Genomic DNA, 27,431 nt, shown 5'->3' with positions numbered 1-27,431 from the left:
CCCTTGGCATAAGCGCTAGCTATTTTTTAATGAAATAGCAGATTCCCGAGGATGAGTACGAATAATGTGTCTAATTTGGGACCTCCATTATTGTTATTACGTTGCGCGTAAGAATATTGGCAAAAAAGACGATAAAAGTTTCCAAACAGTAGCCCTTTTTAGTTGTCTATGGCATAATAACTTTTCTACACTGACATAATATGGACACTAGTTGTAAAAGGAAAGAAAATAGGCAAGAGGCTCGCAGAAGTTATTATTTTTTTGAACATTTGTGTTACTATGGACTTATTTAGCAGAAAACTAAAGATTAAAACATTGAATGTTCATGCGATTGTTGGTTTAAAGGACAGCGTTTTGCAAACCTGCACAAGATGTTTTAAAACGTGTTGGTAAAACGGAGTTGAGGCTAGGTCGGTCCCTGCTGTCATTTTTCAATCAGTCCTTTAAAAAGATATCTTCGTTTGTATCTAAAGCCTTATGGTCTCTTATGTTTCTAGTATAATTAGTTAGAAAGAAAACCGCACAATAAAGTGATAAAGCACCCGGGGGACTCGCAAAGGAAAGTAATCGGGATGTTGGTCAGAAAATTTCAATTAAATTCTAAAGGAGACCAATCTGGGCGTGGCTCAAGCCTTTGTTGATACCATTTTTTTTTTGTCTGAGCAGTCTTGACCTTCAACACAGTATGACGGCGGGCCCAAAATCTTTAATTTACATCCCTACACAATACGACGAGTATCTTGTCCCTTTCGTATGGGAGTCCCCCCCCCACCCCGAGAGGTAAAGCACCCAAAATATGTTATTAAATACCTGCTGCTTAAAGCAGATGTTACTGCAATACTTATACAGTGTAAATTCCTCTAAAAAATATCGCCTACCGTTGAGCGATCGGGAAGGTTTTGCATGCAAAAGACGGCATATGACTGCTGAATATGCGAGGTAAGTTAACATGACTTGATAGCTTACAATACTCTTGAAGAAGTTTTTTTTCGGCAGATGCAAACATGACATCACAAGTTCTACAGGGTTTTAGGTTCTCTGCCGTTGTTTATCTTCTAGGATGCACGGCCGGTTTTATGTTCAGTCTACAAAACGCCGTATATGCTTGACAGTTTTAATATGCAAACTTAACCTGTTGCTGATTTCTTGCGCGCAGTTTAAAGTTTCCTCTAATAAAGAAGCCCATTAGATTTTTGTCTGTCAAAAGAGACTTTTTTCTTTTCCAAAAAAAGAACTTATTTTGTGTTTTCCAATTGTCAAGAAACTGTACCATGAACAGTTTTCTTTATATTCAAATTAACCCAAAGAAAACACAGAAGAGACAAATCATATTCATAAGCAGCCACATACAGAGAAAGGTCAATATTCTATTATTTTCTTCCAATGAGCTACATGAGGAACTAGTTTATGATCAACAATTCGGTGAGATTTTAAGAGAAATATGTACTTTGTTTCTATTATTAATAGCTTGAAAAAGAGTATGAAAGAAATGCATTTCGGTCTTCTGAAAACAGGTGGATGTAAAATCAAACTATTTTTTTTTTCTCAAGGTTAAGTTGAGCCAAGGTTAAGTTGAGTCGTGCTGTGCGTTTTTCAATCACCACCTTTAGACCAACACCTCTGTTTTCCTTTTAACAATATATTGCCACTATAATTAGTAGAAAAGGGAGAAAAGTATTAATAAAGCGCTAAAGAATGAGAAAGTATTTGGTATAAGTACTGCTTAATAATATATGTAGGTCAAAGCAATTTTCAAAGCTTTCTGCATTGTTTGCCATTCTTCAAAGTATTGACTACCGTACATGGAACAGGAAGATTTGCTGTAGACCAAAAGCTACCTACTGTAGATGAGGTAAGGATAATAAGATTACACAAGGTCTACCTTATAGTTTTTGTTTTGTTTTCATTTTCATTTTCGCTTATTCCCAGATTTCCAAATGTACAAAGATAGTGTGGCATATAATGCACTTCTTCTTTCTGTAAACCCTATGGAATCATCCCACATGGGGCATATATCTTTCAAGACACCTCTCTCTCCCTTTCATCTGTTTAGTGCTTCTCTGTGTAGCTGGTACCAGTTGAAGACTGCCAATCTCGTTTCACTGTCAGTCGCCAGCTGTCTCTTTCGCTTTCCCTGCAAGTTCCATCTTAAGGCATGCGAAGACGGTGTATCACAGACAACTGCATTGCCCTGTCTTGATCTGCGGCTCAATTTTTTCTTGCGCTATTGCTTTCCAATATCATTTCACACTGCCAGTATGGGAAGTTTTAGCGAAATAGCTAACATGTAAAAAAAAAAATCGAAATTCAAAATTTAAATTCTGTGACGTTTTCAATTTTTTTAGGTAAAAGATTCACCTGATAAAGGGACGGGGGTGTAGCTGTGTTATATGAAGTCTATTTTTCATCTGTTTTTAAATTATTAGGTTTTCAACTAAAGTAAAGAATAGCTTTAAAAGACGAATGCGCGTTGTGGTTCGGTGTTTAAATACTGCACTAGGCTTTCACAGAACAGGTGTGAATAAATGAAATCGGTAAAGTTTCAACGAGGCGAGGTTTTTGTGAAGGTCGAGTCAGAGCCATGCTGTGTATGCTTGATCAGTTCGATTTCTTTCAATCTACACCTCTGTTGGTAATTTTAAGCTTAAACAATAGAACAACCAAGAAAGAAATATTGCTAAGGCTGTTATGGAAATATAAACGGAATGCCAGCAGCGTGATGAATGAGGTATATCTTGGTCAAAATTAATTATTGTTGGTTAGAACTGTCCTGCGATTTGGGCATCGGTTATTGTGTTTTGAATCATTTGTTTTACGTTGTTCTTTTTTTCACGTGGTCACCAGAAAACTTTAGATAAATGATAACTCTCTTTATGGTACACCTTTGACGTTTATCAAAGGTTTGACAAAGGTATAGTGAAATGTGTCTTAAACTAGCGTCAATGATACCTTTGACGCGCGTAAATTTTCTGTCAAAGGTGATATCAAAGAACCTGCTTACCTTTGACACTTGTATCTTGAGTGAAGCCTTTTCATATCTTGCAATGTTATGCTTTGTTTGTAGTTTTAAAGCTTTTTCTCTACGCTTTGTACTGAAGCAAACTCTTATCAGAATAATAAGGTTACAGTACTTGTGCTTATTGTGATACTATAGTACTGTTTTAAATATAAAGGCCTCAGTTATGGTAGACCATTCCAGAGATTATAAATATCATGAAAATACTTTTCTTGTGCTTATTTTACCTATGCTTATTGTGACACTAACACTATTTTTAACATCCTGGTCTTTATTTACAGGAATGATGTTCCTCAGTTAAGGTGGACCATTTGAGTGATTATGGACACCATGAAAATTATTTTCTTATTGTTCGTTTTACAATGGAAGGAAAGAGAAGGGGTCCTCGCTATGAAAGGTGACCACACAATCAGACCCTTCAGCCGCACTGAATTACAATTCCAATGCTTGTCACAAAGAGTAATGATGCTCTCGGTGACAATCAAAGGGACGTGGCAACTTTAACGTAGCAGTTCAATTACCTTTAGTGTCCTCAAAAAAAGTTTAGATCAAAACCAAGCATCAAAAAAACCTGTTTTACGCTTTTGTTTTCTTTTTTTAACATTCTTTGCTCGTTTCTTGAGCCAGAGTCTTTTGGAAATGTTTTCGAATACAGTAAATGTGTTTATCTTACCTCGCACCTGGGGAAAAATATAGGGAAAAATACTGCAGCTGTACATTTCATCACTGACAATACCATGCGAATCTAACAAAACCAATAAGGACCATAGAAGACCATGTATTTTTTTGCAAAATTCGTCCCTGTATAACTTTTTTGCATTGTGTATGGTAGGTTTAAGAATTTTCTGTGCGATTATCTGAGCGCAGTTTTAGGCCGGGTTTCCATGCGCTAAGAACTGTGAGTACATGTGCCATTCGCCATGTTTCTCAGTACGGTTGATTGAATAAAACTAGCCATAGACCAGTATTTTCCCGTTACTTTTTCATCCCTGGCACGGTGGCATTTATAGGTCCCACAGGTCCGCCTCCCAGAGGAGATGGAAAATGTTTTCGCACAGGGTAGTAGTATGTTAGTGTTTATTAGTTATGCTCGAAATTACACTTTGCATTTATTCATTATTTTTAAGATGGATTTATATAATTTTTTTTTTTTTGCTTTAGTGCAATGTGGTTCAGTGGTAAACAACACATTGACAAGCCCTGGATATCCAAACGACTACCCAAGTAATATTGACTGTTATTACTCAGTTCCAATACCACAAGGCATGGCAATGAAAATTAGCTTTGATTACTTTGATGTGGAGTTAGGTTTTAAATGCGGGTAAGTAAAGACAAAGCTGCTAGCAAATATAGCTCAGACTAAATGAATACATATTACATGCATCAGTTGAATTCGGCCCAGAGAAGGTCGAAAAATGTCCGGTCTGAATAGAGTTCACGGAGTTAAAAATAACTATCCCATTACCCAGCTAAGGAAAACATCGCTCCAAACCGGTTTTGGATGGTTGAATATCGGATTAATGATGGCCTGTTCTCATATATACGACGGAGTGCTTAAAAGAGCATCAAACGTATGATTACACAGACCGAGTTGGAGGACACGAAGTCCTGTCACCAATTAAACATACCGGTAACTATAGCAAAATTCGAGGAAATAAAAAAAACCGAAGCCTGTTAACGATTTATCATCTCTATTAAAAATTGCGCTTTACCCGAGCGGAGTAATTTTAGAAATATAAAGAAGAAGTACTCGGTCACAAGAATGGATCAAAGAAGGGACCGGTGATTATTTATCGCCTCAAGCAGCTGCTATGTTTTCATGTACACCCTTAAAGGACACCATGATTCCATATACATTCGATCTTTAAAATAACGATATCAATATTTCGATATTTATCATTTGTTAACCTACAATATGTACACCAGTGTACGTTCTTCAACTGAGCTGCTAGAACTCCAGTATTTGCTTAAAAATTGTCACACTAAAAGAAGCATTCAAATTTTAGAATTTTGTTATAGCGGAGCTCTCCAGCGGCCCGAAAGGCCGCAGAGCAGAGCACCATACCCATGAAAGAAAGAAGGAAGAAGAAGGAACACTGTCGATTTGAGTTTTCATGGTCATCATGGCTAGCGGCATGGTTCGCGGGCGCGTGCGCCGTACGACGAACAACGAACAACGTACGTCGTGCAACATGGCGGCCACAGTTTAATGGTAGAAAGACAGGGAAGAGTAAAGCAAGAAGGCCGTATAAAGGCTGCCTTTAAAATTTAAAGGGGTTTGAAAAGAAAAACCAGAAGCAAAGAAACAAAATGTGGCTGACAATTACGTGCAGAAAGTAATCGACCGCCAAAAAAGTGGACATTGAGAGCCATAATCGATCGATGACTTTCGTGTCTATCTGTAAAGCCAGCGTCGTACATTAAGGAGCATTCAAAAGCTAAATCGGGTTGATATAATAAACAAACCAATTTATTGCTACGGGGTAAAAAAAAAAGCGGCTGACCCCTCTGGGAATGGAATTCACGACCTTCGGCGCCGCATATTGGCACCTTCTCGATTGAGCTAATCCAACAGGCTGAGTGCTGCAAGACGAATATATCCTATATCAATGTAATAGATATTGTTGGGTCTACTAAACTGCTGGGAAACTATAACAGTATCGTGAGACTATTTTCTATTGCTAGAAAGCAGATAATTTACTGTACCCTATAGTAATTTTTCGTGAAATGACTTATAACATTTGCCCTGCTTTAAGATTAATATTTTTGTCGTACCGCAGACATTCAGTTTAACCGTGAGCGATTTAAATTTGTCTTGCACCTATCAGCCTCCGTAAACATTAGTACCTTGGCCGCTTTTTCACTAGAATGAAACATTGTAAGCTTCAGTGAAAATTAAATAAATGGGTAGCCCCGCTTTTAGGCTTGCCTAAATCTATATATTAGTTATGATTAATGATAAGCTAAACAAGAGCTTCCTTGGCAAAATAAAATAAAATAAATAAAATAAAAAATAAACCAACAGTTGCATTTGGCCAATAAAGTACCTAACAAACTTATATATCTTCCTAGCTACGACTATATGAAGATTACCAATGAGATCAACGAGACGTTTGGCGTGTATTGCGGTGAAAGAACCGGGAGGACAGTAATTGTAACTGGAAACTTTGTCATGATGATATTCCACTCGGACGAAAGTACTGAAAAGAGAGGTTTTCTTTTATCTTTAACTGCTATTCCACTTGGTAGGTGCAATAACGATGAAGTTTGATAGTTAATGGTCAAGAAAAGATTCGACTGGCAGACGTTTTAAGAAAGGTAGGATCGGATGGAAACCCACTTTCTTTGACTCAAACGACAAACAGCGAAAGAAGAGACACCATCAAAGCAATTTACCTCTTTTGAGTGACATCATAATTAATAAAAACAAACGTTCACTGGCTAAAAATATTAAAAACAATGAGCTTTCGGCTGTCGCTCTACAGCCTTCGACGGATAAAAAAAAAATTGAATACAAAATGGATAAAATATATACAAGAAAGGTGTGATAAAAAGAAAATAATGAAAAACAAAAGCGAAGTAAAAAAGTGCTAATTAAGAGGCTATTTTTTAAAAAGAATATAATATTGGCTTGGAATGGGCTTAGAGTTATTGTCAGCATGCTTAGTAGCAGAGGTGTGTTAAGCTTCCAAAGTTTTTCTAATACGAAAAGAGCCTTTGTCAATAACACTAGAGTTTTCAAAGTCTATGCGATGGTCGAATGACCACGCATGTTTCGCTGTAGAGCGACAGCCGAAAGCTCATTGTTTTTAATATTTTTAGCCAGTGAACGTTTGTTTCTATTATGTCTGATCCTGGCTGCGCTTCAATCTTTAATCATAATTTATGTTAACTTTTCCTTGTCTCAGACAAACTGTGTGCTTTTACCTTGTAAGTATGCTTTTGTGAAGTGACGAGAGTGTCTTCCGAACAAAGGAGAGAATCAAACGTCACAAAAAGGTTCCCAAAAGTTGTTATCAGTTCTTAAAAATAAATCAAGTAAAAAGGCTTGGTTTTTATTTTGTTCATTGTTTTTTTTTGTACAACTGACGTGTTGGATGCTGGGTTAGCAAAAACTGTTTTTTGCTGTTGCCTCATTAGCTGCGCCCAAGTTGACGTTGCGGGATCCTGTTGTGTCAGCCATACCAGGCAACATACTGTGGTGTTTAGCGACTGGAACTCCTCCCTTATACACGGCACTACTAAGGAACAATAGACTACTGGTGAATATGACACGCGCAGTAGGTGTCAGGTTGTACGTGGAATACAACTACACTTGTGTGGCAACAAACAAGTATGGTACTGACGTGAGGAAACATTTAATCGTTTTCGTCGGTAAGGCTTTATTACATGGCCAGAAATAATTTCGTTATATATTTTATGTTTATTGGGTCAACCGGGAAACAAAATTTAATTATTGTACTGAATGGAGGTTCCGCAAAGGAAGTTGGGCTGTTATACTTCAAAAAACCACAGCTTGTGAAAATTTCTGTTCCATCTTTAACTAGTTGATGGATTGACTGACTTTATAATAACTGATTGACTGACAAACTGACTTACTGACAAGACTGGCTGACTGCTTGACTGGCTGACTGACAAGACTGGCGTGACTGACTGACTGCTTGACTGACTGCTTGACGGACTTTTGTAATGACGTGACTGACGTGGCTGGCGTGACGGACTGATTGATTGACTGCTTGACTGACCGACTGATGCGACAGACTGACTGACTGACGCGACTGACGTGACTGACTGACTGATTTAAAACTGAAGTAACTGACATGACTGACGTAACTTACTGATGATTGACTGACTGTTTTACTCACCGACTTACTGACTGACGTGACTGACGTAACTGACTCGTCTTGACTGACGTGACGGACTGACTGAGTGGCTGACTGAGTGACTGACTGACTGACTGACTGACGTCACTGACTTCACAGACTCACTGACTGACTGGCTGACTGACTGACTGACTGACAGACTGACGTGACTGACTGGCTTGCTGACTGACTGACTGACTGACTGACTGACTGACTGACTGACTGACTGACTGACTGACTGACTGACTGACCAAGAGTGAGTGACTTACTGAGTGGCTCCTTGACTAACTGACTAACTGACTGACTGGCGTGTCTAAAGTGACTGACTGACTGATTGACTGACTGGCGTGACTGTCTGACTGACTGACCGACTGACTGACACACTGACTGATTGACTCTGGCAGTAACACTTCATTGTTAATTTACATTTACGTCTGTCTCTTAACGTTTTTTACCTAATAGAATGCGGTTCAGTGGTGAACAACACTCTAAAAAGTCCAGGGTATGCACACAACTACGCCGCCAATATGGATTGTAATTACACGGTTCCTATTCCACGAGGCATGGTAATGAAAATTGTCTTCCACGACTTTTACCTGGAAGATCATTTATCATGCATCAGGTAAGACCAAATATAAAACATACATTTTTGGGTTCGGAAAACGACGTTACTCAACCTCACACGGTAGACAATTACTGTCAAGACGTTGGCCAGGTGAGAAACTGGGCCAACTGCTGCTGGCTGGCTTGCGACTAGCTGCTAAAAGCACGAGACCAAGAAAGGGTGTGTGTTTGACTTTGAAATGGTTACGGTTGAATCATTGAGTGTTCAATTTTGATGGTGATGACTACAGTTTAGTCACGAGCTTAGTCAGTTGTAAGGAAGAGGCTGCCAGCTGGGAGAAATGCCTTAAAAAACGTGCACCCAGCAGAAAAATGTCACAAAAAATGTAAAAAATATCAAACGTTGCCAAGAAGCAACCGTACGACGCGCAGCACTGTAAGGTGTTATAAAAAATAATTTACTTTTTTTTTGGGACTGTGAGTTGGCTTATCGAATCTGAAAGAATGGACACTCTTCTTTGTAGCCATGATTATTTGAAGATTGTTAATGAGAACAACGAGCCATTTGGTGTGTACTGTGGAAGGAAAACTGGGAAGACGGTAGTTGTAACTGGAAAGTACGTAGTGATGACATTCCACTCAGACAGCGTCGTTCAAAAGAGAGGATTTCTATTATTGTTGACTTCCTTCCAGCCTGGTGAGTAAAATCAGTAATTAAAGCCGTATCGTTCTTGACAGAACTACAACAGTCAAAGATACGTTATTTTGGTATCGCAGTTTCTTGATGAAACGATTAACCTTGGCAAATGTTTCGGTTCTGAATAGAAAATCGACCTTTTAGGGCAAACACTAACCAATTGTCAATTCCAACAATCCAATATTTCCAAGTTAAGGGTATGGACATGAATGGCCATCAACTTTCTGTTTGCTCACAGACCACTTTGCTTCATTATATTTTGATATTACCTTCAACGAATACCTAAAAAGCAATATGTATGTTTTATTGAAATTCAACAGCGCCACCCACGATTATGTTCCCAGCTTCTGTTGTGCGAGCGTTACCGGGCTTCAGGCTATCCTGTTCAGTCGCTGGAACTCCTCCTATATACATAGCACTGATAAGAAACACTACAACACTAGTAAATACAACACAAATCGTCCCAACTATCACTGAGAAGGGAAACTACACCTGCGTGGCCACTAACAAGTATGGAAGTGACCGAAGAGAGTTCTCTGTAATTCTTGACGGTGAGAGACGTTTTCTTTTTACAGAGCATGATGTTAACTTTCATTTTGAGAAAAGCTGGAATCATTTCAGGCTAAAGTCGAGTTTATATATACGAGCAATTTTTATGTGCCTTTTTTGTGGCTAACATATTTGATCGTGTGGATGACACAACAATTATTTTTTGACAGCTCAAAGATTAGCACGCAATTAATGACCTTGGACATCAGTGATACGCACATAGATACACGCGCAAAGTGCTCAAAAGGAAGATGTGAGAATGAGGACCACAAATGCTGTCACAATTTTTGCTACATTTTGTTTGACGACTTGTCTACACAAGCAACGTTCCCTATGTGACAATTTTTATTTGTCACAGTAAAACGGACACGCCAGCTTTTCAACAAATATATTTGTCACATGAAAATTGGCGGGTTTTTTTTTTTCATATACACGAGCAAATAAAAATTATCACTAAAAAATTGCTCCTGTAAACGAGCCTCAACCATACGCAGAGAGTGGTACGCTGTCCAAGCAACAGTTTAAACTTTAACTTTTACTAGAATTAAGACATTCTAAGGACCTCAAAAAAACGTAGCAGGGGGACAACCATGCGGGTATATGTCAAGGGGCTTCGATCAAGTGCACGCCCATCCCTCTCCTCCCCTTATCTCCATGCACGCTCATGGAGAAACAGTTTAAACAAGAAATACTCTATTTTCAAGTATTCTAATTACTGTTTGCCTTAAATTTAGATTGTCTACCTCGGTGTTTATCCAAATGGGACGTTTCTTTTGGAAATACTTTCGAGTGCAAGGATGTGGTTTCACTTATGGAAATAATTAGCTGTGTTCCAACGATCACTGACAACATGTAAGACTTGGCATTTTGTTACTTTTCTTATTATTCGTCCTCATCTACCAAATTTGTTGCTGAACAAGCTATTTTGTATGAGTTACTAGATGTAGTAATTGGCTGTTTTTTAAAACAATTTCTTATTTTGTGAGGGTTTTAAAGAATTCGAGAAGGAATGATCGAAAAAGTCGAATATTGATTAAATGCGCAATTTCGAGGACTTAAACCGTCATAAATGACAAAATTTAATGATAAATTCTATTTACTTCTTTCACAGCTATTTGTCGTTAAACAATATAACATTCCTACCAAATGAGGCATTTGCAAACTTGACAAATCTGAAATATCTGTAAGTGAAAACATTGTATTTTTAAAAATTGTGGTGTTGATATACTCGCATTTGTATCAACTTTAAAAATCTGTTTGTGTGATCCCTGACAAACATGGCAGTTTTGAACAAATCCTTAATCACGTACTCAAGGTAGTAGATACTAAGATTTATGACGCCCAAAGTATCTGAAGAGGCAATTGTAAATGTGTAATAAGGCCATCCCCCTTTTTTTTCGTTATCATTTTTTTCGTTATTTTTTCGTTATCGTTATCGGTCGGTCGGAATTAAAAAAAAAAGACAAAAAAAATGGATAAGGAGTCTGGAACCAGGAGGCCCGGTATCTCAGCATAATATCCGTGAAGCCTGGAAACAAGAAGACATGGCTACAAAGTCAACATATATGGCAGCATAGTAGGAAGGAAAAATCGACGCCGTGGTTTAACTCAAACGAGAACAGCGTAAAAAGGATGAACCATTATTTGAAATAATGTGTCATTATCTTCATAACCTTGTGTAGAACTTTGTTTTTGAAAACGCGAAAATCTGGGTCGGTCGGACGACGCTAAACAGGGAAAAAAAAGGGGATGGCCTAAGAGCTATGAAACAAAGCACGCTCACCGTACTGCAGTAGACAAATTATTTACATTTTTGTTTGTGCCGTTTCTAAACATAAAATTAAATCTTGAAAATAGTCTGTATAAGATACATATGACAAGTGAAACGGTTTTCTCGAACAAGTGACAATTGTTATCAACGAACTGTTTTAATTTTTTTAGAGATTTGTCTTACAACAATATTGGAAACCTACCAGATGGCGTCTTTGCCAACTTAAAAAATCTTAGATCTCTGTAAGTCATGACAACGCTTTTGTATCGTGAGCTTTCTTTCCTCATTTGATTCCAAAAATCATTTTAAGAGGGTTTTTTTACAATTTTGTACTAACCTAAAACCTTAAATGACAGATTCAAGATGGCGTCTTAACTGGCGTTTTTTTGCGGAATCTAAAACATAAAACTAAAATCAAACACTTGACAATAATCTGTATAAAGTACATATGAAAAGCGAAACGTAATTTCTTTGATTTAGGGATTAATGTTATTAACAAACTAATTTGATTTTTTCAGGTATTTGGATAACAACAATCTTAGATTTCTACTAGATGACGTGTTTGCCAATCTTAAAATTCTCAGAAATCTGTAAGCCATGATAAAGCTTTCGCTTCCTAAGCTTTTTCTCCCAATTTTTTCCACAAACCTTATTTGACAGAATCGATTTAACGGATTTGCTGAAGTTATGACGTCATCCCGATCTGGCGTGACGTCATAATTGAAGGATGATCATAACCTAAATAAATTTAGATGTTTTACACGTCACAATCATTTCACTACTATAGATAAAAGTAATTTTAAAGATAAATAGTAGAGGGTAGGGCACGTTTATCCCAAATTTCAAGAAAGCTCAGTAATAACAGGTTCAAATATGCCACGCTTAGATGTCCCACCCATCACGCCGGGCCAGCAGAGCGCTTGAAGCGGCACTCTCGGAAAAACTTTTTGCTGTTTTATCCGATTGAGCTCAAATTTACCAAGGTTTTTTTGAATTTAAAGGTTTTTGGCGGGAAAATGACGTCACAATTCTGAAGGAAAATTTTCATTTTATTGTTATGGCACAAAAAGTACATTATTCTGAAAGACCTCGCTTAGATAAAGTGAAATGCGAAACATTTTTTGAAAAAGCTCAAAACCGATTTTATGGAGTATGGCCGCCATGTTGTGGCAACTTTGTCGTCGTCGTCGCACGCGCCCGCGAGCCATGCCGCTAGCCATGATGACCATGAAAAACCAAAAGCATGGGTCTGTTAATTTTCTATGGGTATGGGGCTCCGCTCTGCGGCCCTTCGGGCCGCTGGGAGCTCCGATATGATGAAGATCTTTTTAAGCACTGATAAATTTGGAATAGCTCCATAGTACGTCAACCAAACCGTGAAATTTTAATAAATGATTTTTGTTCGTTTTGTATCTCTGTGAATAATAGAACTTAGTTTGAAATTGTAAAGTTTTACATATCGGATAATTATCTTTACAGGGATTTATCTTCAAATAATATAACATTTTTACCAGATGAAGTGTTTGCCAACCTGAAGAATCTACAAACCCTGTGAGATAATACCTTATCATTTTCCGATATACCTAAATATGCGTTCTTTAAAGTCCATTCTAAAAGAAAATCATAATGGACTTTTTACACATTTTTCAAATATTTTAAGTAAGAAAGAAGCCCCATTTTTTTCCTGCAAGTAGGTCAGTAGGTTTCACCGCGAAGGCGAAATTTAATCTCGAGGGAATGGTTGGTGATAATTCCGTTTCACCTTCTCGGCAAACGCAAATGCCTCCGATATATGCTATGAATGAACGACCGAACCAAGGAAGTTTTGATTCAGAAGGTTGCATGTCATTGAAATTAATGTCAAACAATATTACGTCTGTACGTTTGAGCAGTTTTAATGTTGTTTTTTTTGTAAATAAAAAAAAACATGTATATAATAATGAGCAATTAAAATAAATTACAAATCCCTGCACAGGTTTTTGACATCGAACGCTATTAAATTTCTACCCTACGGAGTGTTTAACGATCTGACAAGTCTGGGATATTTGTAAGTGAATAATAACACAATAAATAATAACATTAATAAAAACACACAACAAAAATAAATTGAGTTATTTCTTTGGTCGAAGTATGTTAGTCAAGAATTAGCAATCGGTTTTATGTTACAAGCCTCATACCTACATACATTTTATTCTACTAATGTTGTATATCTTACAGCACGGACCTCATTCGTCATGGCGAATAATACATTTTTCGTGAATGACTGGTTACATCCATCGTATGTTGAGGATATCGTGTAATGTTTTCACAGCTATCTTTAACTTCTATTAGTAGAAACTCAGCTGTGTTCTAATGGAAATCCGCGAATCTGATTGGTTCTCCCACTGATTTCTATTCGCCGATAGAAAACAGTCGCGCGCTCGCGTAGCTCTTTAAGCGGTAAATTTTCATGATTTTTGTCTTCAAAGTGCACAATATTGTAGGTTTTGGACTGCAATCCTTTAGAGTTTCTACTAAAACAATTAGACTACTCGCCCTCGTTTTCTATGAGCGATAGTCAACTCGGCTGCGCCTCGTTGACTATTTGCTCATAGAAAACTTGGGCTCGTAGTCTAATTGTTAATTAGAAGCAATAAAAAAGACACGTGCACAAATATAAATTTTTGGCTGTTCAAAAATCTGTTTAAATCAGCGACAAAGTCCCTTGGAACAACAAAGAGTAAAATTTGTGTTAATGTAAGAACATTTCAAACTGTTTTTTTTTTTTTTTTTGGCTAATCGAACCTTTCAGTTACTACTCAAGAGCTTTCGCGTTGCGGCTTCAACCTGACTTCACAGTAAACATACCTGCCCTATTTCGAGACTTATTGAAGATACTTATCTACATTATAAAACCATTTTACAGAGAATTGGGTGTAAACGTTTTGACACATCTACCCAAGGGAGTTTTTAGGAAAATGAGAAAGTTGCGTGTTCTGTAAGTAAAGAGTATGCATCCACTACGCTGAAATTAATTAGTGCGATTTGCATGAGACGATACTTTTCAAACACTTTGAAACTTAAAAGATATTGGTCATCGCTATTGTTCAAAACTGTAAGTACTTGTATATGCTATGCTTCAAGCTTTGATGGTTCAATTCCTTTGGTTTTGGTTTTACGACGCTCGTTAAAACAGGTCATGCTAAATTATTCCATTTATATGCATTTGTATGTAAATAGAAAAGGAGCGGTTTGACCCTCTTTTGAAGGTATTCAGGAATTTAATTGTTAACGCCTCATCGTCTTCCTCCTCCCCCACAATTCTATGATTTCTTCCTCCTTCCCCTCCCCCACAATTCTATTGCTTCTTCCTTCTTCTCTTTCTTTGCAATGCTGTTGTTTACCTCCACCACTACAATTCTTTGTTTTCACCACCACAATTTAATGCCTTCTCTTCCTTCACCTCCTCCTCTTCAGTTCTATTGTTTACCTGTTCCTCCTGATTCTGTTTCACAATTCCATGTTTTCCTCCTCTCCCTCCTCTTCCTCCTCCTTCTCCTCCTCCTCCTCCTCCTCCTCCTCCTCCTCCTCCTCCTCCTCCACAATTCAGTTGTTTGCGTCATGCTTTTTTTTTCTCGCAACCTTCAACCTACATCTCCTCCTCCACCTTCTCCTCCATAGTTCTATTTTAACCCCCTCCTTCTTATTCTCCTCCGTTATTGTTTTTTTTTTTTTTGATTTGCTTTTTCACCGTTTGACCAGTCAACTCTAGGCAACGCACATTGAAAGCAAGCCATACGAAACCGACTGCACGACCGACCATGCGGGACTAAGTTATAAACCTTAATTTTAATGGCTTTTTGCAACTTGCACCCGCCTGCGAGTAAATGTGTTATTTCATTTGGCCAACCAAGGCAAGTAATCTCATTTCATAGTGCTCGCTTTTAAAATTTATCTTCTTCTACAGGAATCTGTCTTTCAACAATCTTCCGAACGTTAGTGCGGATGTATTGTCCATTCCGAGCTTAGAATATCTGTACGTTTGGCGCTATTATTTTAACTTTAATTTTAACCAAATTATAACTTAATCTTCCTGCAATAACTGTATTGGAACTTTCACCCAGATGAACAAAACTCCATATGGAAATGGTAGTGACATAGCATGTAAATAATTTTATAGCGGAGTTCCCAGCGGCCCGAAGGACCGCAGAGCAGAGCCCCATACCCATAGAAAATTAACAGACCCATGCTTTTGGATTTTTATGGTCATCATTGCTAGCGGCATGGTTCGCGGGCACGTACACCCTAGCGACGACAACGTCGCCCCAACATGGCGGCCATACTCCAGAAATAGGTTTAAGGTTATGGTTAACGTCAGCTTACATCTTTGATATTGGACATCCATTTCATTATCAATCGACAGCTGTCAAAACAAGGTATACCTTATCGCGGGCTCACATATAGAACTCATCGAAGTCGAATGTTTTTTTTAATTTTAACGCTGATCAAGTAACGGTTTACATTGGATCGCGAGCTCAAGTGCTATATGTAAATAACCGGGGAGCTTCGTGTTTAGGCTTGGCTAAATCTATTTAATAATGACATATAAGTCTGGTAAGCCGCTATGGCAAGAATTGATACTATTTGTGGTTATTTAGCTATTGATCAGAGAGTGCATTCATCTCTGTCAGCGTTAAAACTCTCAAGTTGACAGAGCCATCTGGGTGTTCTGGAATAAACCAGAAAGTATGCTTCTACCATTAAAAAAAATTGCATGTATTTGCTTCCACGGCCCCAAGTTTTAAGAAATAAAAGATATCGAGGAGCAATTTTTATTGCGGAGGTTGATAAAAATTTCCGCAATGTTAGAGAAGGTAACACTAAAAATAACTATTGTTCTGAAAAAAAAGTACCAGAGGCGGTGAAACGGGTACGTATTTAGGGAGCGCTTTCGCTAATAACAGCGGTCATGACGAGAAAATAAGGCATGATGAGTCCAGGGTCTTTTTATAATGGTAAACTTATACGCATAAGGCTGGATAAGTCTTCTACTAAACTCCGGCGATATAATTTTTCTTAATTTTTGCAGTTATTTGAGCTCGAACAATATTGAACATCTTACCAACGATGTATTTTCCACCCTTTCAAATTTATATGTTCTGTACGTATGTGATCTTGTCAAACAAATTAAAACATATAAAACATTTAATTATTTCACTTTTAGTAATGTAAAATAGCCTGTTTGAGGCACAATATAATCGGCCTGTCCATAAAGAAAGCTTATTTCACCCAGAAGCAAAACGTATGCTTTCCAAGTCTGCCAAATTCCCAGGAAAACCGAAAAGAGTTAAGTATTTGCACATGGCTGTAAATTCACCCACGCGCAGGTAACACTTATTGGCAAGACGTTTAAAAAAGTAAGGAAGGAATATTGTTTGGTCACGAATATTAGCTTAACATTAATATTTGCGCCAAGTATATTAGTCACATAAGTGACTTTGTCACCTCTTGAGTACTTCTGTCCTGTTATACTTTTGACCCGCTATCATTTTTTTTTAAACGGGACTTAAGAATGATTATTTTGTAATACGTGCCATCAACTGTTTTCTATTTCTTGTCGTTCTTACTATTTTAACGTTTTTAGGGATCTTGGTTCAAACGGTATTCAAAGCCTTGCCGCGGATGTATTTTCCACTCTTCAAAAGTTACACACTCTGTATGTTTCGACATTCTTAATTCTTGCTTTTCACATGACGTTATCAAAATTCTAAAACCCAGAATCGCAAAACCACTGAGTTTTTTTTCCTTCACTGGCTATTAGACGTCCTTAATATATATCTTGTTGAAGGTTTTTAGTTTGATAGCATTCGCCGTCTTTAAGATAGATCATTTTTTATTTCGTAATATATTGATACTGATAATGAGCTTGTACAATTGTTTGCTTCATACAAGCTTTTATTTTGGAATGGAGTTTTAGAAGGTTCTTGAGGGATCAGAGTTGTAATCTAACACTAACACCCTTAAAAAGTTCAACTAAATTAGATAAAAGACTAAATAAGTTGGTTATAAATTCAGGTACTTAAAACGGTTTTTCAATCTACAGCGATCTATCCTACAACAAAATTCAACACTTACCAGAAAAGTTGTTTTGTTGTACAAAAAGGTTAAAATACTTGTAAGTACAACAGTATTGTTTATTGAAGTTATTTTTTGGAGGCGGAGAGGCTACTGGTTTTAAAGGTACCTTACTGACAACTGGTTTTCATTACATCTTAGTTTTAAAGGGTAGCTCCGTAGCATGGTCGTTGGTTGTTCTGATTATATAACGATAAAAACGGAGGTACATGTTGTGGATCCCCTACAGGATTTTCTTAACACTTTTGGAGAAATAGCTAGACAAATGTATGGATAAAAGTCTGTTTTTGAAGCCGTTTGATCAAACACATGGTTTTATTTTAATTTTCCATTCTTTTCACCAAAGCAGCAATTAAAAGCTGCTTTATCAGCAATTAAAAGCTGTTTTGTATTTTTTTCCTGGAGGTTTGTTTTATTTTATTTTATTATTATTTTTTTGGAAGGGCAAACCTATATCAACGTCTCTTTAACTTCCATGCCCGATAGATGGACGGAAAGTCCAAAAAAGCTTAAAAATACGAAGTTTGTCACTGTCTTTGAATGCTTCACGTGCCACTAATTTTCCTAACTAAAATCGTGAGGGTTGTTAGAAGTTTGGTCACTGGTTAAATTCTGCTTTTAATATGTTTCACAAAAACCTTGCTCAGGCATTGTACATCGTCTGAAATGTTATCAAAAAAAAACTAATTAATGTGTACGTCTTATTTATCGATTTCTAGGTATTTGCAGAACAACACGATTTCCTCCATATCAAATGAGACTTTTTCTAAGAGTACTAGTCTTCTCTATATGTATGTATTATTAGGTGATTTATAGATCTTATTAGACATGTTGTTATGTAGAAATACTGTACTAAATACCGATACTAACGTGGCAAGCAGAAAACAAAGTTTTTTGGATCGTACGTTTCGTTATAATTTATGTTCAAGTATTTTTTTTTTAATTTCTATGCTTCTGAGTGATAAAATTATGAGTAAACTATAAAAAAAAATAAAATATAATAACATGTCGAGTCAACCCTACGAAAACGCCTGAAAATATACGTTTTTCTGTATGATGCGTTTCCATCTCTTAATTTTTACCCAGATTCTTAAGTTTCAACCGATTAGACAATATTCCAAACCGAACCTTCTTTAATCTGAAGCAGGTGGGACTTCACGATGAGATAATGTAAGTATGGGGCTAAAAGTGGTTAAGTTGACGATGTAAAAAGTATCGTGCTAAATAAATACATTTTGTATATAAATAAATTTTGTAATGTCGACGACAACCTGCTTCATGTTCTTTATCTTTCACCCTTTCTTGACGATTGTTAACTTTGTGCCTTTTTACCTGGACTTGTTTTCAAGTCTTTGCATTTAAGTTAACTAACCTAGCCCGAATCCTGACACAGTTTTGTCCGCCATTTTGTTTGTCCGAGCCGGATTTGAATTTTCAATCTCACTGTTATTCACTTGTTTTATTTTATTTTTTGGGAGGGTGGTTTGGCAACTTTCTATAGTTTGCTAATTATAGTTTTCCATGTTATCTTTCAAGAATGTTGACGGATAATCCAATCAAATCAATTGAACCGGGAGCATTTAGAATTGGCGGTCCAAGACTAGAAATGTAAGTTAACTCTATTAACATAGTGACAGCCTATAAGGTCTCCACAAAATAGTGTTCGCATTCACGTATGTTACTGCTCTAAAAAAATATTAACTCTGTATCATGCGATCCGGGGTAAAGCCCTGGCTGGCTTCAATGTGTCGTGTTCTTGAGCAAAACATTAACTATCACAATGCCTTTGACCAACCAGGTGTATAAAATAGTACCGGTGAATTAAATTCAGGGGGAGGGGGTAACCCTGTGTATAACTAGCATTCCATCCAGGGATGATTTGGAATACTCTTTGTCGCACCATGCTACAGAAACTGCGAAAATCTAGATCTCCGGCAAGATGGGGCACGGCTCGAGCGCGATATTACGTACACTTTACCTATGCAAAGGCATGCGAACTTTTTCTGTGTGGACAGACAAAGACAATGACTTTCTTAACTGATTCTTTTTTATTCTTTCTTCTTAAAGTTATTTGCTACGTACGGAGCTAAAGAAATTGAGTTCTGTATCATTTATTGGCCTCCATGGTCTAGATTCTCAACTGTGACGTATCCTTTTTATTGTATACATAATATACTGTGATGCACTCTATACATGTATGTTCATTGGCAAACTATAAAACTCCGTTCAAAAAGCTTACAAGAAATAACTTGAAAGATTTTGGTGATCGTCACCTGCGTCCTATTTTAAAGTTAGTAAAGAAATTCTCTTCAATTGTTTTCTGCTTTGCGGCGCAGTGTTCTTCGTTTCATTTGCTAAGTGCCGAGTCTAGTGACCGTCTTCCTTCCACTTTGTGCACTATTACTCTGGTTCGCGACATCGAGCGGTTGGCACCTCGCCCATCCTCCCTGCGAAGAAGCAGTCTGGAAGACTCCATGATCTTTCTGGCGATCTACTGAGCCTGGTTCAAGCTCGTGCCAAGCCAGAGCGATTTCCAGCACCCAATCTACAATTTACGAATAAGAACATTCAGGGAAGAATACTTCATTTCACTTTGCTCTTACGCACTATCCTTGGCAGTAAAACTGTATATCTTATCAATGAAAATAAAGATTTTTATTGAAAATAATATTCTTGGTGCTCTAAACTGGAGAGTAGTATGATATTCTAATACAAAGCTTTCTTTATAACATATGGAATACACAAACTATTGTTTGCTGCTCTGTTCCTTTTTCAGCGTCATACAGAATAGAATGGTTGGAACACTAGAATATTACTCTTACGGACAGAGTCGCTGCACGATATATCTGTTAGTAATTTTAGTAAATACATAAGAAACAGACCACTTTTGTTCTGTAAATAAGTGCCAGATAATAGCAGGTAAAAAGATAGATAAATAAATAAATAGATAAATAAATAAATAAATAAATAAATAAATAAGTAAGTAAATAAATCAAAATGAACCGCGGTTTTACATTTTCGCGTAACGAAAAAACAGTACATAACAAAGTGTTTTGATATGTTTCATCAATTAATTAACAAAATTTATGACGTTTCGTGGTAACGTTTTATCATTTCATACATCTAACACACATAAAAGGATAATCTCTATCTATCTATTTTCTCTTTCGTTTTTCTAGGAATCCTGTCGATACTAGCGCAGCAGCTATTACAATCAACTTAGTTATTGGTTATATAAATGTGTTTGAATTTGTGGACGCTATGATGGCTTCGGGATTTCAAATACATGCTAATAATAAATCGGATTTGGAGTTCGACCTTCGTCCTTGTCCCGTGGGAACATTTTCTAATTCTTCCTCTAAAGGAATACGCGGATGTATATCATGCCCGCCAGGTATTTGATATACTTAATAATAGCCTTTTTATTAAATTTTGCCATAATAAATTTTTTTGTCCTGTTCCTCCTAGATTAAATACCATGCATATAAATAAATATGTATGTGTTGCTTTGGCAAAGGTCTCTTTGATGGGATAATGAAAATTAATTTTCGTTTCTTTTAGAAGGCTCAAATACAAAACACCTAAAAGTTTTATCCCAGCAAGGGTGAGGGAGAACCCACCAATCCAGTTAAAAAAAAAAAAAAAACAGAACGGAGGGAGCGGAGGGCGAGGAAATTTCCTTCCTTCGTTGAGAGTCATTAGCGAAAGAAGGATTTAACCGCGCCTTCTCCACCTAGAAGCCCCCAAAAATGTTTACGGAAAGTGATAGTTGCGCGGGAAACACACTAACCGGAAGCTAGGAAAGACTTACACCCGCTTTCAGTGCATAGCTTTCGATTCTTCCACATCTTTCTTTCGACATCATCTTTCGACATCGTCTTTCGACGTACTGTTTGAAATTATCCAATCAAAACCGATACCTACCGTTGTTGGTTTCATGCAAATGAGCCCGCAAGGTCAGAAGATCATGCTAGTGGGCTGTGATTGGCGGCTTTTGATCCGTGTTGTTTGTTCAGCACGTCGAAAGATGGATGTCGACTGAAAGCCGCTATGCATGTAACACTAGAAGCGGGTGCAAGTAACAGGCTACATAAACTCATTTGTTTTTGCAAAATAAATATCCTTTTTAGTTAAGAGCAATTTCCTTTGTTTTATTTTTTTTCCATAGGAGGATTCTATTCAGATGATGTCGGTCACGTGGCCACAAGTTGTAAGAAATGTCCAAATGGTTCATTTGTTTCATTTGAAGAAGCACCAGGAACTCAAGCTCAAGATTGCAAGTCTTGTCCGCTAGGTAAAATTAAACACGCTGTCATTTTTAATTTTAATTGCTTATTTGTGACTTCAACGTAGTCTGACAATAATGACTTCAACGTAGTCTGGCAATAATGACCGAACTTTGCGACAAACTGGCAACTGTGTTTCCCTACCCAAATTTCGAGATTTTTCCGATTAATTTTGGTTTTAATGACTAATGATTACTTCGCTTTTAGTCAGGGCTCCAGGCCCCGTAGCTTGTGCCGAGAAAAATATTTCTTAACCAAGTACATAAAAATAAGTTTAGGCATATATCTTTATCTTAAATGATGCTATGACGTCCTCGCCGCAAGGTATGAAGTCATTATTGACATGTGACCATCCGCAGAGGTAAAAGGATAAAACATGGTTCCTCTATCTATAGTGATTTCCATATTTATTCTCTGTTTTCTTTGACAGACTCTGCCCGAAATATCCCTTATGATTTAATTGAGGTCTCCAATCTTGTCCCCAGAGGCGGCGATCCTTCTGGTCTGCGCCAGAAATCGAGACCTCTGGGCTTTTCTGAAAAGCCCCCACAAGGCGTCTGAATCTGATTGGCTGCTGAAAACTTGTTCGTTTCACCACATTCTCCGGCGCACGCGCACAATCAAAACCGGAACCAGGATTTTCTGATCCGGTTTGGATTCGTCCAGAGCCGTTGAGTTTCCCGACCGCTGGTCAAGAGGAACGTAGGCCCTAGGAACGAGATTGTGAGGTCTCTATTTTCTGTCTTGAGGCGTTTTTCTCTAAAAGTCATAACACTCTTTTAATACTCCGGCAATAGGAACAGAGACCGATTTCTTTGCTGGATACCGTGCTTGCAAATGCCTTGAAGGGTTTTACCGAACTCATCTGTTTGAAAAGTGTCAAAAATGTGGACAAGGTGGACTAAAGTGTAAAGATGACTATGCTTCTCTGAAACCTGGTTATTGGTGGGAATGGCGAAATGAGACGTACAAACATCGCTACAGGGATTTTATTAGAAATCTCATGGCACCTTTACCAGAATTAGGTCCTGATGATATACGATTTCCATATGCAATACCAACGCCTTACATGTGCCCAACAGAAAAGCCTTGCAAAGGTGGTTTGGACTCCCAGTGTGAGAGTGGGTACGAAGGTCCACTCTGTGCAGTTTGTAGTTCAGGATACTATAAACAGTTACAGACGTGCACACGATGTCCAACAAAGAAATGGATGGTGGCACAGCTAGTGATCATTGCGGCATTTTTTGTCATAATTATGGCAGCTTTTTTGTGGAGAAGAAAGAGAAAGAGCCAGAAGGACAAAGCGCGTCCTCTACTAGACGTGTTTTTCTCCAAACTCAAAATCGTTATTGGCTTTTATCAAGTCACTCATGGTTTACTGGAAGCGTTCTCGTATATAAAATGGCCAGATTCTCTGCAAGTTATTGGCAAGTATTCAAGCGTACTCCAGATGGACATACTTCAGATAGCACCCGTTAATTGCCTTTTTATCGGATTGCATGTCGATGCCTTTACAAACTTGTTTGTGATTATGGCAATAAATGCAGCTGTCATTGGCTTTTCTGGTGTCGCATACGGAGTGCGCAAAGTACTCATTTTACGAAATCGAAGCCTTGACGAAGTTGAAAAGTCCAGACAAGTCTCGCAGGTAAAAGAGTTGGTGAACAGAAATGTGTTTTTCTTCCTTTACGTGACATATTTGAGCACATGTTCCAAGACAGTGAATGTACTACCACTTGCTTGCCAGGAACTATGCCGAGATGATAGAGAAGAGCTGTGTAACAAGTATCTGAAGGCGGACTACAGCATACGATGCCAAGGGCCGAATTACAACAGCCTGCTTATCGTGGCATACTTGTCTGTTGCCTATATCATTGCCCTCCCTGCCGCAGCATTCATCACCATTTGGAGGCAAAGAAAAATAATGTTAGCCTTACAAGACGCCGAGACATCTCAAGATCCAGGATCTGGCATTGGAATTACCACAGGACTGCGTTTCCTCTTTGAAAACTATAAAGCCCGGTCTTGGTATTGGGAACTAGTTGAGATGTCTCGGAAAGTAATCCTCACATCTGGTCTGATCCTGGTAGGAAAAGAGAGTAGGTCTTATATTGGATTAGCATTGGTCATTGCTGGGATGTATGGAATGGTTTTCTCCTGGATTAAACCAATACAAGACTTCTTCGAGAACAGATTGATGTCTACCTCTCTTGCTGTTACCGTTGTTAACTTGGCGGTTGGAGCTGTAAGTAGAATTCCCGCGGAGAACATACCAAATTTGAGCGATCCGTACATGGATAGAGTCTTGTGGAACGTACTGGTCATTGGTGCAAATACCTTGGTCTTCAGCCTAATTGTTGGTAAGATTATGTCATAATGTTAATAGTTCATATTAATAGGCTTCTAAATTTTAAGGCAGTGTGTAGCGATCGCGCGTTTGCCTGCGGGAGGCTGCTAAAGGAGTCATTATTTCAGGAGCAGCCATAAGCAACCTGAGTTTTTGTCAATCCTTAACAAACTTGACAAGCACATTAAAATTCAACACTTTTTCTCAAGAAAATGTTCATTCAGCTGTCCCCTCCGATCACAATTCAGCATCAAAAGCGTTGTTAATAACCGGCTATTTTGTAACGGTTAATTGTGTGGAAAACGTGTGTGGTAATTGATGACAAAACTTTTAATCTATTGACCTTTACAAATGAATATACCTAAAATTAAATCGCCTAGCAATTTGTAAAACAAATTCAAAAGAAAATTCCCGAACTCATTTTATAGGCTATGAAGCGAGGCCCAAGATATATTTTGAGTGACATATTATTGACAATTTTGCAGGAAAGAAAGTATCTAAACTACATGAATATGATATACGAAGTTAAAACTACAAAATACTGCAGTGATGCACTACAGCCGGGCTGTAAACACAAAAAAAAATTATTGTAAAAAATGGGGAATGAGTACCCTCGACTAATGCCATGCTGATGCCCTTGGGGTTCTAAGCTGCGAGGTGGTAAAAAGTCTGCGTTCGATCCAATCGACCCATCAGGCCGAAGCGTATCCTGGTTTCCGAAGCATAAAGTGACTAGGAGTATTTCTATTTCCCCTAGATGGGATGCTTGTCCATCGCAGGGTTATCCCCAGTATTAAATTCGCCGGTACCCATTTATACACCTGGGTGGAGAGAGGCACTGTGAGAGTAAAGTGTATTTTCAAAGAACCACAAGCATTGACCCCGACCAGGGCTCAAACCCGGACCGCTCGATCCTGAGACAGTGCACCAACCACCCTATCACTACGCTGGGGTACGAACAAAGAAAAAAAGAGGATTAAATAACGATATTCTCAAAAAATATGGAAACTATCGAAGTTTACAGAAATTGTTTATGTTAACTCCGATTATCCAAATTAAAATAATTTACATGTATGGTGCCTCGTGCTATATACGAAAACTAATTTTGTGTCTCGTTTGCTTTCAGCTCAGTACGCGGTGTCTCAATACCGATACCTCCAAGAATGGCGCAAAAATCCAAAGTGGTCCCTTTCTTGCTGCCTGGCTTTACTTCTCTCTTTCAACGAGTTACAGGGCGATATTAGTGGTTTGGTTGAAACGAACGCTGTTAAAAGTCAGCACGATGCCGGAGATGTGGAAATGCCCACCATTCTTACATCGGTGGAGGAAAGTGGGGCTGTAGATTTCAATCTTGGCCGGAGTAATCATAAACACAAGAGGTACAAAAAGAAAAAGTGTCATCAAGGGACACAAACAGAGGCGATGCTGCTCGCTGCTTCTGATGTCGTTCATGAGCCCTCGAAGGCGGTTGGTTTATGAATCACAGTATGAATGCAACTCAAGAACACATAAATATCACATTAGAAGCCAGTATAAAACACAAAAGGTGCTCTCATGGATAGATTTTAGACACTAGTGATTAAATTGCATGCCGTAGGACCGTTTTGAAAATTCCGTACGTAAAATGTCGGTTATAAGCCCTCCTGCTCACAACCCTCTACTAAACATCAACGGAAAACGTCGGGTCATATTCGGTACTCTTTGCAAGGCTTTAGATCACCTTTGGAAATGGTCGGACCCCTTCAGTTCAACTTTGGAATATTCAGAGTTCCCTGGATGGTTTTTGAGAGTATTCGAAGTAATTTTTCCCTTGATGTTATAAGGTTCATAATTTAACTACTCAAGACTTTTTGGTTATTAGATGATTACCCTTGATGTGAAAGATGAAAATGACATTGTAATTATTAATACTTGTTTTAGATTTGCTCTCTAAAAAAACATGTATTTCTAGAATAGGCCCTTTTGAAAATGTAAACATGTTATTATTAACAGTCGTTCATGCACTAAGCTTCAAGACAGCTAAGAAACATAAGAAAAAAAAACCTTTAAATAAACATAACACGGTTAAAAATCCCAGCTGACAGCAAGCAGACCAGTCGGCCATTTACAAAGCGTGACCGAGCTTGGAACGATCGAGAACAAATCCAGCTAGTGTAACAGGGTGGAGTACCTGAATCCCTCCGGATTACAAGACCAGCGCTTTAACCCACTTGACCACGCTTCATCCTAGCTACATAAACAGATTGTACCTATGTATATGTGCACGAAAATATTAAACTGATGTATCTTAACATTTTGAACACTTACCACCGCGTTAAACAATATTTAGACATTTTTAAAATGTTTTTTCTTAAACGTGATTTTCGATCGTTTCAGTTTTGGGTGATTTGGTCATTATGCTAATTGGGAATACATAACCTGCGCCAAGATCGCCGTTTAGGAGTGCAAATATAATCCATTGAAAAAAAAGTAGAGTGTAGACACTCCTTGTGAAGCTATTGTAGGGGGAGAGGTAGCAAAGCAAATTGCCTGTTTAAAGACAAAGTCGACTGCTTACAGTCTTTCAAAACAAATTAACAACTCTAAGTTTTTCTGCCTTTATATTCTGTAAGAATGTGTGAATATTACGTACTCGTGATTTACAATATACCGATCAAATTAAGCAGAGCAAAATCAAACATTACATCATCGATCACATGGCAAACAAAGCAACCAGAACCTCTAACAAAACCAGGGCAAAGTTAATGTACGTACGGATATGCCCAGACTGTGACAAAGGTGCGAGTTTCAAAAAGGCCACCGTGGTATGTCAACCAAAAAGTTGCATTAAATTTCAGTCAGTATAACCAAGCGTTCTTGACAGTATATATTTATTTCACGCTTCAAATAACGGTTATAGTTTGCATAAAGACTAACAGCTCGCAATAATCGGCTGTCGACTGCTTACTTCTCCCATAAAGAAAAAAAATAGGTCACCAAGGGTGACATGAGTCTAATGCCGTATGGCATAGTGATACAGATTGCGCGGTTTTCGTAAGCCGGTTAAAATTGGTTAGAGGTTTGTGTTCGGGAGTTTAATTTAAAATGCTTATAGCAAGGTAGGGGCATCGTGGATGATTATGGATGAAAACGAAACAGTCATAAATGTTATATGCTTAACAAAATTTAAAGTATGAACAGGAGTTGATGTTACTTCTTCCGTATTGTCCGTAAAAGCAGAAACGA

At 37.9% G+C, this 27,431-nt stretch overlaps 1 protein-coding gene across 2 annotated transcripts; it reads left to right on the top strand.

Annotated features, from left to right (window-relative positions):
* The first annotated feature begins 254 nt into the window (after positions 1-254).
* Positions 255-26,901, top strand: LOC144631587 (uncharacterized). 2 transcript variants are annotated; one of them, XM_078490046.1, is made up of 28 exons: positions 255-939; positions 3,298-3,413; positions 4,178-4,337; positions 6,089-6,261; positions 7,157-7,390; positions 8,341-8,500; positions 8,967-9,139; positions 9,460-9,690; positions 10,423-10,540; positions 10,800-10,871; positions 11,630-11,701; positions 11,978-12,049; positions 12,939-13,010; positions 13,435-13,506; positions 14,365-14,436; positions 15,406-15,474; positions 16,528-16,599; positions 17,083-17,154; positions 17,542-17,613; positions 18,293-18,364; positions 18,660-18,743; positions 19,110-19,181; positions 19,641-19,715; positions 20,350-20,421; positions 20,753-20,967; positions 21,742-21,867; positions 22,657-24,219; positions 25,333-26,901. In XM_078490046.1, the coding sequence occupies exons 2-28, from the start codon at positions 3,338-3,340 to the stop codon at positions 25,683-25,685; spliced, it is 4,674 nt and encodes a 1,557-aa protein (XP_078346172.1). In that variant the 5' UTR covers positions 255-939; positions 3,298-3,337; the 3' UTR covers positions 25,686-26,901. The 2 variants fall into 2 exon arrangements, with proteins under 2 accessions (XP_078346172.1, XP_078346171.1); XM_078490045.1 differs by lacking the exon at positions 255-939 and adding an exon at positions 1,760-1,852.
* Positions 26,902-27,431: the final 530 nt, after the last annotated feature.

This window comes from Oculina patagonica, chromosome 12 (assembly GCF_052425735.1).
Source record: "Oculina patagonica isolate OP01 chromosome 12, crgOcupat, whole genome shotgun sequence".
Lineage (NCBI taxonomy): Eukaryota > Metazoa > Cnidaria > Anthozoa > Scleractinia > Oculinidae > Oculina > Oculina patagonica.
This window is presented reverse-complemented; position numbering and strand designations above follow the sequence as displayed.

Coding starts and splice junctions, on each gene's coding strand:
- LOC144631587 (XM_078490046.1), top strand. CDS start 3,338: ATGGACACCATGAAAATTATTTTCTTATTGTTCGTTTTACAATGGAAG. Junction 6,262..7,156: donor TTTAACTGCTATTCCACTTG/GTAGGTGCAATA, acceptor TTGCCTCATTAG/CTGCGCCCAAGTTGACGTTG. Junction 18,744..19,109: donor GGACTTCACGATGAGATAAT/GTAAGTATGGGG, acceptor TTATCTTTCAAG/AATGTTGACGGATAATCCAA.